General features: G+C 38.3%; 1 protein-coding gene across 6 annotated transcripts in view; it reads left to right on the plus strand.

Annotated features, from left to right (window-relative positions):
- CDKL5 (cyclin dependent kinase like 5) overlaps nucleotides 1-10618 on the plus strand; it is a 208765-nt gene extending 198147 nt beyond the window's left edge. For 5 of the 6 annotated variants that reach the window (XM_075131653.1, XM_075131656.1, XM_048862298.2 and 2 more), the window contains 3 exons: nucleotides 912-1034; nucleotides 2116-2235; nucleotides 3293-10618. In XM_075131653.1, the coding sequence (XP_074987754.1) occupies nucleotides 912-1034; nucleotides 2116-2235; nucleotides 3293-3679 (630 nt within the window). In that variant the 3' untranslated portion in view covers nucleotides 3680-10618. The remainder of the gene's footprint in view (nucleotides 1-911; nucleotides 1035-2115; nucleotides 2236-3292) is intronic. The other variant, XM_048862327.2, reaches the window with a different exon arrangement.
- Nucleotides 10619-11262: the final 644 nt, after the last annotated feature.

Consider the following 11262-nt stretch of genomic DNA (forward strand, 5'->3'; position numbering starts at 1 on the left):
CCAGCTAATGAATCTTTTGTCCTTTATTTATACAATTTCTAGCTAGAAACTAGAAGCTGAGCTGTTTTAAAAACCTTGAATTTCACCAATATGCCTGTCTTTCTGTTAATTAATGTTATACAGTCTAAAATACTACACTGTCAAGTTTTCCTTTATAGGCAAAATAATACTGCACATATTTTACAGATTTCCACTGAGAGGGAAGTGTATCCCATTTGTGATTTTTGACCGTGGATATTGTTGTTTGTTTTCTTGCACCCAGTGTCATGACGTCTGGTTGTATTCTCATATATTAAGAAACAAAATGTCAGCCAGTAATCATGCAACTGTAAATACCATGTTTAAAGGTGTTTTATTCAAACCTGTATCTGAGGTCCCAAACTCTTTTCAGCCAAATTAGAAATACTAATGCTTTTGTTTATTTTTAAAATAGTTAAAACATATTACTATTATTAATTGTATATCTGGAAAATAAATATTACATACAGTTTCACAGAAGATGCAAACTTCTCTAGTAATATTTCTGCTAGTAAAATATCATTGCCACAATTATGGGATTGAACCACAGTCCACTGAAGTTAATGAGAGTCTTAAAATGATTGATTTCTGTTGATTGGAATAAGATTTGGATCAGGCTCTGTAGATCCTGTGAAGGATCAGTCTGAACATAGACACACATTCATTATTATTTGCACATTCTTTACATATATAAAGGTTTAGTGATACCTGGGATTCCTTTCGTAGGCATCCTTTTCTTCAGAATAGCAGTCAATTTGAACTTGTCCAGAAAGTATAGGATCTGTTAGTTATTGTTAATATTTAAAAGTACCATTTATGCATGAATATGCCAAGGACAGATCGTGTCATTGAAGCCCTATTTATGCATTTAGTTTTTATATCTTATATTGCAGATAGAATCAACCAACGGGGAGAATCCAAGCATCAAGAAATCCCTCTTTCCTCTTTTTAATTCAAAGAATTATTTAAAGCATAGTTCTTCTTTGAAAAAGCTTCCTGTAGTCACTCTACCCATGGTATTAATTTTTAAGTACAGTAGCACTGAAAAATGCTCCAGTAAACTTGTTTTACTGACTACAGCAGCATGTATTATATTTTCATGGGGTCACATTTTCTTTAAGACAGTTAAGTATCTTGGACCAGTTCCATGAATTCAAATACAATCAGCAGTCCTATCAGAGTACGTCTAATAAAAAGGATTCATAATTGAGTAGTCGAAGATATACTCAGAATATAATATATTCAGTTGCGAAGAGAGGGAGAGCCTGGGACTAAGACTAAAGAAGGCAAATTCTCCTGAAATCAGTTACACTGTAAAACAGTGACTTTTCCCTTTTGTTTGACCAGTAAACATAAACTTTAAAATAATTTGGTTTATAAATTGTATTTATATTTTGTTTGCAGATTGTTCTCTTATGTCCAAATTTAATCAATCAACTATTGTAAGTGCAGGCTCATTAAAAGATCAATTTTTATTAGCTTGTGCTGCGGCTGGATTTTTCTTTGTTCTAATTGTTACTGGTGACCTTTTTTTAATGAGATCAAATGGTGGTGGTTTTGTTTTTGTCTATTATTCCATGGAATTGTGGTATGAGGTAAATCCCCTATATATTAAAAAGCTTTACATATTCTTCATCAAGTTTTACAGACACACAAATACGTTGAACTTGAGGATAGGGTCCCCCTGCATTTGTAGCAGCAAGACTTAGCAATATACCCAGTTAAATACAGTTTTGATCTGTTTTCATCCAGGACAAAATTTGGCTTTACAGAACTGGCCCATGGTCTTAACTGCAATATGGAATGCTATTGAAATGAGGATAAGGCACTGCAGGTCTTTTTGTAGGCTTTTTAAAATGCTCTCTCTTCCAGCAACTAACAGCATGGCAATGCTTTTAAGGGTTGAGGTTGTAACAAATCTGCATGATAGCCACAAATATTATCCTTTTAATATGCGGGAAAATATTGAGAGGACAGTGCAATTCAGCTGCAGTAGTGGGCTTCACCTGCTTTGTATAATTAACTAGGAGTGGGGGATGATTCCTACACCTATTCTTAAGGACCTACTGAAATCCCCTGCTTACTATTATGTTGTAGATGCCCGGCAGTGATGGTCAGGATCTTTTGGCATTACAAAAAGCCATTCACTCTTCCAATCTCCAGAGCAGCAGGCAGAAGGATTGGCATCCTGAGAAGATGACAGAAATCCAGACTCACGTAAGTGACATTTTCTGTTCCGTTCAACCTCTGACTGTGGTGTCTTGACAGGCTTTTTCTGCAGTGGACAGAAAAATTGCATTTCCCATTATTCTCCACTCACTTCTCAGTCATGTGGCTACCATTCTGCATAATTGTTTGAGAAGTAAGAGACATGAGACAGAGAGAAGAACAGTGTATTACAATCTATACAGTACATATCACCTGCTGGAAGGACCTCACAAATCTTCCTCCTTTCCCCTTCCCAAGCCTTGGATTCGGGGCAATACCGATAGGACTATAGGAGTGGCAAAAATTACCTATAAATCCAGAATGGAAGCCATAATAGTCCCTGTGTCCACCTTTGAGGCTGCAAAAGCTTTGGTTATGTTTTTGCATTAGAGACGCTCTCAAACAAAACCAGAATATTTGGCCTTGTCTAGACACACACATAGTTTGAGGCAAACTGGGGTGTAAATCTACCCCATACTACTCTGCCATGCACTATGTGTCTATGTGGACCATGCTGCTTGCTGGGCACTAAAAGTTCTCTAGTGTGCTTTGATCCACTTCACTTTGAAACAGGAGCAGATCAAAGCACACTGCAGAAATTTTAGTACACAGGAGCCTCCACATGGACACTTAGTGTGTCGGGTAAGCTTACATCCCAGCTTGCTGTGAACTAAGCGCTCATGTAGACATCCCCCTAGAGTTTCAAAACCAGACAAGAGAACTTCATTGCAGCTGCCATGTTTTAAAAAAATACTCAGTGGGAACAAAAGTTTTTCCGCTTGTAGCGATCTCAACTGCTGAGGCAGCAATGGTAGATACTGATCATACCCACTAAGCACTTGGTGTATTTCCGTGTTCCTGTACAGTGGGTCCTAGTCAGTGGATTGAAATGAAATATTCAGAATTAGTAAACAGTAAAAGTGACGAAGTCCTGATGTTTTTTTAAAGTTAAGCTGGTTCAGTTTAAGATATGCCCAAGGCAGCTAATTTTCCTACAGAAAGGCTGGCATGCTCGTATAACAGCAGGGCATAAGACCAAACGTTTCCCTCATTCTTTGTCTTCCAGAGCCAACCTTTAAAATCCCTTCGGAAGCTGTTACATCTCTCCTCCTCCTCAAATCATTCCATCCCCTCTGAATCCCGCTTCCAGCCCTTACCAAGTCAGCCAGGCAAAGCTTCTTTTTCTGAAGTGCGAATTCACCCCATAAGTCAGACTTCCAGTAGCAGCAGCAATGTGCGTCAGGAGTCCCAACCAAAAAGCAGGCCAACGCTTCAGATACCAAGCCAGATAGAACCAAGTTGGCATGTGTCTCCGGTGAACAGGAGCGCTAGTGACGGGACTTCCTACTCTGATCAACTGCCTTCCAAGAGTGGACAGAATGGGCCCACGTATAACCGAACAAACCGATCCCGAATGCCAAATCTGAATGATTTAAAGGAGACGGCCTTGTAATGGCACTCCCGATCGTACACCAATTAACACAGGAATTTGAGTCGAGGGTTTGGTGGTGGTGCTGGTGATAGTAAGACTGTATTTTCAGCTTTATAAAAGTGTGCAATATGTACCTGTGGGGCTATACCGTCTGGCACCACGCTGATAGTCAGGGATCATACAGTAAAACAAGATGAATTATTAATTACCAGTCATCAGAAATCTCATTGGACGATAGTGTGCAGTTCAGGGAGAAGAAATGTGTTGCCATTTTGTCTCATTTACATTCCAGCTCGGTGCACATCTCTGTCTGAAAGCTGGGAGAGTTTAAGTATGTACTGGCACTTGGAGGGGTGAAAAAAAATTAGTGTCTAGACCTATGCCCTTACTACATATTTTGCTGCCTAGTTAGAACAGTGGGGTTTATGTGATACAAGTATCCCTATTAAGGGTTAACGTTGAATTGTATGTCTCCAATTTGTTTTTTAAACTTCCACATTTGATAGGATTTGTAATATTTATTGATGATGAACTAATATCGTACTGTTATTATCATATCTCTTCTGTTACAATGTAAAGTTATTTTGAGCTGTTTGAAACATTGTGAAGCAGTGCAACAGCTACCGTAGTTTCTATAAAAACTAACAGTAACATTTATATATTGCATCAGGAGTATTTTATTCTCTCTCTCTCTCTCTCTCTCTCTATAAATGGTAAATAACTGTCTGATTTTTTAAATATACTCATTTAAAAGAAAAGTATTGTTATGACACTATCTGCCATATTTTTATACATTTGTGATATAAAGTGCAGTATTATACTTCTAATAAAAGGGAGTTGAATGTGGATATAAGTGTGACTGTAACAGTATGCATCTTGCTCAGCTATGAGAGCGCAGTACTATAGGCACGGCTGTTGGTAGCAAACAAAAGTATAATCATTTCAAAATGTTATACTGGCTATTTGGTTGGAGTTACTGGCTGAATGTAAGAGACTGCGGAACTGTACAATAATCTGAATGTGGTATATTCTACCCTACATGTGCACTTAGCTTTCCCATTAGTGTCAATGGGAGTTATGCATCTGCATCAAGAGAATAGAAAGCTTGGTATCACTTATCGTTCTCTAAAGGGAGAAAGTGCCCCTTTGCCACAAGCTAAAGCAGATGCTCTTCCACTTAATAATAGGGTGAAGACCAAAGAAATCTAGCATGAGTTGCAAGTGACATGCCAAAGTTGTGACACTTACACATAGCGTGACACTGCAAATCATGGTATAAGCTTTTATGCATCTATGTATTTTACACTTGGTTTAAAAGTCTACTAACTAGAAAGATAAATCTTGTATTTAAATTTAAAATGCTCTTGCACTTTTTTTTTCTTCCTGTTTCAGGATATACTTCAAGCTACTAAAATAATGATATTCAGATAGAGGTAGGAATGGTGCCGGGCAGCTTCGTTTCTCCTTGTAGCTCGCTATCGGAATATTCCCATTCGCAGTCAGTTTCTAGTTTCTACAGAATATTAGATGTGAGGTTTCAGTCTCCTGTAGAAGATTATGGAAGGAAAAGGGATTGCCTTTATAACAATGGATTTTAAGTGTAGGGCCTGATTTCCCCTCTCACACTAGTGTAAATTAGGAGCAAGTCCACTGAAGTCAGAAAAGTTACACTGGTATAAACTTGGTGTAGGTGAGAGGAGCATCAGGCTGTAGTGTCAGAACAATACAATCTTTCCTACATTTAAACTAATTCGTTCAACTCTTGCATCCGTCTGCAGTGTAGCTCACTTTCTGCCTGTTGTCTTCATATATCAGTTGTTCTTACAGACGTTCTGTCCTTTCCAAAAAGAAGTCAAGATGAGCATGAATGTCCTGATTCATCCACAGATATAGATGCAAAAATAGCCATCTAGTAACATCTGGAGTTCCTACTTCATTGCAAAAGGAGGTGATGTCCAAAATAATGCATTTAAGAACATTAAACAAAATTGACACCAACACTTGCAAAATCTGGCTCAGAGGTTACAATCTGTTTCAGGTTTTCACAGTACAAAAAAACAAATTGGTAACAAGTTTTGCAGACTATAAAGCAAGAATTCTTGATTTCTCAGCTGCCTGAAAGAAATGTGCATGTGTTGTTTTTTCAGATTTTATCTGATATATGTAATATATAAACACTATATATTATATATAATATACATGTGGTGGGTGTGAAACAGTGCTTTTTATGTCTTGATAAGCTCAGTAGACAATAATGCAGTTTCTAGTTTGAGAGTGGGGCTCTAAGCAGTATTGTATGAATGTCTGCAAGACTGGTAGTGTCCGAGTTTGGCTCTTTAGTCTTATAAGAACTTCTTTTTTCATTAAATAATACATCACTTGCATTTTGCCTCTAAAAGCCTTCTTACCTTGCTGGTAAGGCCTTCACGCTTGGATAATCACATTGGGCCATTATGCAGATTTATAGGAAGAACAGAAGCCTCCAGTGGATTTCCCCTCAGCATGCGATAAGCTAAATAAGAGAGATTACTAATTGTACTGTCAGTCCTTTAACATCCTTATTGCAGCTTCAAATGTGATCCAGAAAACATACAGACTATTCGGTGGTCCAAATTTACAAGATCTCTCTATCCTGTACTGCAATTTCCTCTTTAGAAACTTCTACAAACCTTGAAAAATTAAAACTGATCAGTAAACTGTATTGAATGTATGTAATTCTGTTTGAAAGAAAGTCAAATTCTCATTTTGCGAACTGGTGTTGGTATAAATGTTCCCATATTTTTAACCCTGCCTAAATTCCCAACATTTAGTGTATTGCTAATACAATTTGGCTAAGGCTCCCAAAGGAATCTTGTTAGGATAATTGAGATTTGCTAACTCTTGAGTAGAGAAAAGCCTATTACAGAGCAAACGATTTTTCAAGTGTGAGCTTTGCTTTTCACTGAGATTATTGGTCTCTAGGTCTAACTTTGCTTTATTATATATTTAGTGGATTTACTAAGAATAAAGCTGCTAAATTAGGGTTTAAGTTTCCATTCCTTGCCAATTTGTTTTGATTTATGATGGTGTCACTAATGAGAACATAAAACAAACAAGTTCACGGGAATTAATTAGGGTCATTTATATAACTCAAGCTGACTAAACTTGTCTATGAGTTTGGCTCTTGTAAACTGAAAAATAGGCACTTAACCTCTTTTCAATTAAAATTTATACTCTTTACATGGACTTAAACTAGCCTTTCACAACTGTCATGAAAATTTGCTAATCTGGAGACACAGATTTTTTGCCCTTTTGACCATGATAATGAAAAAACTAATTATCTGGTACTCACCTGTTGGGGAGGAAAGGTATATATTCTGAGCAAATAGAATTGTACAGGGCTGGTTGAAATTGTTAGACACTTTGCTCCACCAGCACATTCAGGGGGTCACTGTTCCCTCTGGAGCACCATCACTGTTCTGAGTGTGAGTAGAGGTCGTGGTCTCAGAAGAACAGTGGGTAGCACTCTCTGCTTCAGGAAGTCAACCTGTTGCCTCTACAAATTCTCCCAACCCACAGAGTTCAGGACCAACCTCAAACGCCGATTTCTGCTGCCGGATCAGATCCAGGCTTTTGAACCAGATGTGTAGGTTCTAATGTTTCTGAATTTGAATGCATGTTTACAGACTACCATTGTCTTAGATCAATGTAAAGACAGGCCTCAGATTGATTCATCCTCAGATAATTTACAGACATTGTTGCCTTCCTCTCTCACATAGGTTTCTGGGAGAAAAGGTGGGTTATGCCTTTGAAGAGGTGGGCTGGTATTATTGCAGAGGCTTGAGACTTTTTCGCCACTATTAAGCATTCCAGTTGGGTCTCTATGAAAGATCATCTGATCAAGGAAGTTTGAAAAGCCACAAAATAAAGACTAGATTTTTATTTTCCTCACAAGTCCTTACATGTGTGAGTTTACTGTACTGCGGTGGTCATCCTTAAAAATTTGCCACTTGCTTTAAATAATCTGCAGTATTTTAGGCATTCCTCATAACAGGAGCAATGTAGTTTAGCTAAGGTTGGAGATGAAGTTATTTATCTAAAGTAAAATTGGCAATCTTTGAAGGGTGACCACCAGCCAGAAAGTCAATTGGGCTCCTATTGTGGTTACAGTTGTTCATGATCCTAAAACAATTTGGGAGTCAGGCAGGTTTTAAATTTGTATACATCAAATTAATAATATAAGAACTATAACTGTGTGTGAGAGAAGAGCTATGAGAAACATTGGAGTCCCAGTCAGTCCCACAAGGAATATTCTGAATAGCCATAATGATGTATTGCATAATTTGTGTTGGTTGTGAACATTTGTTTAATTTCTTCAGTGTCTCTTGGCAGACACCAGACATCCAAAAAGGGGACCATGCTGTGTACCACTCAGCTTTGCAGTCGTAGAGTTGATGTAAATAGGCCCAGTGTGTGCAGTGAAGGGAGTATGGCACAGGAGACGTTAAGAAAGGTAGAGTGCCCTATTTAACCATTTCTAAAATATCCTTCAAATCAGGATACTATTCTAGGAACAGGTGCCTTTCCCCATACAACTTCCTTTGTCTGTCTGTGTCATAATGTTGACCACTTCATAAACGGGTTTGCAGTGAATGAGGAGAAAAGCCATTTAACTTTTAGCCTTTGGGATATTTAAGGAGCAATTTGAATAAACTCTTTTATACATAGTTTGGGTGTTTCTAGGAAGAGGTTCCAGTCATGGAGCATCATTGCATAAAGTCCTTTTTGAGTCAGATGTTATGAGAGAACTGCAAAGTTTTTCTCTCACCAATCAAAACTGCAAAGTTTTTCTCGCACCCAAATCATAGGAACAATTTTGGGGGGAAGACTATCTCTTGATGGAAAAATCCCTTGGCTGAGTGGCCTGCTTTAACACCTCCTGAATGTATAAGATATAAGTTTCATAGATTTAGGTTATAGAGTACCTGCAGTTAGTTCTGCATGGCTGTTGTTCATGATCAAGGATATCTTGGTGTTCAGTCAATTGGTTGGAGCAAGAGGCCCTCTTGGAGACAATGACTAAATGTAAGATGCGCAAGATCAGTTTTAGGGTCAGCCATCTCCATGTTGTCCATTTGGATCCTCTCCCTCCATTAAAACAATGTCCTGTGTTGCTATCTCAACCTTTCTGCAGATTGTAATTCAAAACATATAGCCAGTTGCACGTGACTTTTGGGGTGTCGGCCCAAGAGACTGAATATGGAGTTGATGGCTTAAAGGCTAAGAGATCAGAGACATAGCTCTGGACCTTTCCTGTCCTCTCTAGGAGTTGATCTACCTCTTCTTTTACAGAATGTGGTCAGGGTTTGCTTAGTTGGCCCTCAGTTTATCATTGACTTATAAAATGTTGTAATTTTTCCAGGAAAAGGTCTATAAAGTATTCCATCTTACACTTTAACATAAGAGAATTATGTGCTCTTAGGAGCCTAATAACAGAGCATCAATAGGCCTTCATCTGGATGTGCTTCTAAAAACCTCTAAGCCAGCTCAGCTGCTCTCATGGAATCCTAATGTCATCTTTGCACTGCTTTTCAGTCTTCCCTTTGTGCCCTCCATTTATTTCCATGTAGTTTTCAAATATTGAAGTTGCCTTGTTCTTTGCTATTGCTCTAGCGCAGATTATCAGGGAGATAGAGGCCTTATCTATTACTCCACCCTGGTTTGCTGCTCTACGCAGAGACAGCTATCCTTAGACTTGCTCAGGATTTTCTTCAGTTTAATTTTTCACTTCATCCAAAGAAGAAATCTTATCTCATTGTCCCATTTCCGTCCCCCCACCCTTGACAAAAAAAATCAACCCTTATGATGAGTTAGAACACAGTATAAAAAAAACACCCGGACTAAGCTTTCACATGACCTTGTCTGTCTGTCCATTCTGAGGAAAGCCTCAGAAATAGAGGGGGGCTGCTCACAGATTCCATTAAATCTCTAGTTGCCAAAGCCAAAGCAGGTCTGCAGCACAGAATATGAATTTCTGAAAATCTATGAATCTGAAGCTCTCAGTGTAAGCTCTTGAGATATAAATCAGATGACAGAGAGAGTGCATCACGGTTTAGTAAAAGGCTAAGCCCTAAGTATAGATTGTGTCCTTGTCTTGCTTTCTCCCCCAGCAAGGTGTTTTTGTACTCCTATTTTAGGTGCATCATATGAAAGGATATGTCTCAACAAAAGGAGTAATTTCTGACCTATAAATTTGGATTATGTGGAACAATGATCATGAACTGAAATCCTCCCTGAAAGTGTAATGTTGTTGGAAATTCCATTGAAGCATTTGTAAATCTGGTTGATTTGTTAAGAAAACCATTCAGGACTGCTTAGATCTCCACTGTCAAATATTGAATTTTATGGTTTCAAAGAAAGAGGGATGGCCGAAGAGCAAGGCTTGGAGAATTTGATGATGGTATTTTTCACCACCTGGCAGAAAGGGGCTATGCCAAAAGTATGAGATTGTGGAGGTAGTTTTTCCAAACTTCCAAATTTATTGGTAACGAATTACCCACTTTCATTAGCAGCTATTAGAAATTCTAAAACGCACAAACTTTTAAATTTACCATACTTTCTGTTGTGGAAGGGATGTGATATTGTGTTTAACCTTTTTAATCCTTGAATACAAACTGATTTTAAAATGTGTTGGATATGTAAAGAAGACTTCACACGAGTTAATAAACCATGTGTAAAGTGTCTATATACAACTCTTTGTATCATGTTGTTGGTACACCGTATCAATTATTTTGGGGCATGTATTCCATTCTTAACTTCTGTACAATTTCTATTGTTGCTGTAAATATTATAAGAGAAAAAAAATCCTGTGATAACCGTAATTATCAGCATGGAAATGGTTAATTTTTACTGAGCACAATGTATTTTTGACTGGGCCTTCCAAACTAGTCTTTAATAAAATGCAGGTTTTGCACTAGAAAACTGAGGTTCTAATGTTGGCTAATGTTACTCAGAAAGCATTTCACACCACAAGTATGGAGTTTCCTTTGACATATTAGCTTCTGTCTACTTTTCATTGTGTCGCTACATGCTAGAAGTATGAATCCAGATTATCAGAATTCAGCAATGTGCCTCTGTAGATATATTTGTTGCTGGATCTTGGCCTTTTCCCAGTTTGAGATGTGTGGATTACACCAGTCCCCCTGAAAATTCTTGGCCTTGGTGTTTGGAGCTTGAACACACTCCTTCCACCTTTGCATCAGAATTTTCTATGATGGGTGCTAAAGTACTATTCTGTTTGGGCCATGCCTTATCCATTAATACCCCAGCTTGTATATCTTTGTGGCAGGGAAAGCAAAATCTTTCTCTCTTCCTCCTCTCCCTTAAGCAGCCAAAATTTCTGGGGCTTTGCCCCTTGAAGCATATCCACCCCAGTCATATTGTCTCTTTGTTTCCTGCTTACCGGTTGTTACAAAAAAGGTGAAAAGGTGCTCCATCTTGAAGGACACCTGCTCAGAAGCCACAGAAGAGCAACTCTGCCATGAATGCACCAGGCTCATGAACGCTTGTTTAGCTGGGGGAAGAGGGTTAAAGGCTGGATAGCTTGTTGGGGTCTCCACATTCCC

This window comes from Caretta caretta, chromosome 1 (genome assembly GCF_965140235.1).
Source record: "Caretta caretta isolate rCarCar2 chromosome 1, rCarCar1.hap1, whole genome shotgun sequence".
NCBI lineage: Eukaryota > Metazoa > Chordata > Testudines > Cheloniidae > Caretta > Caretta caretta.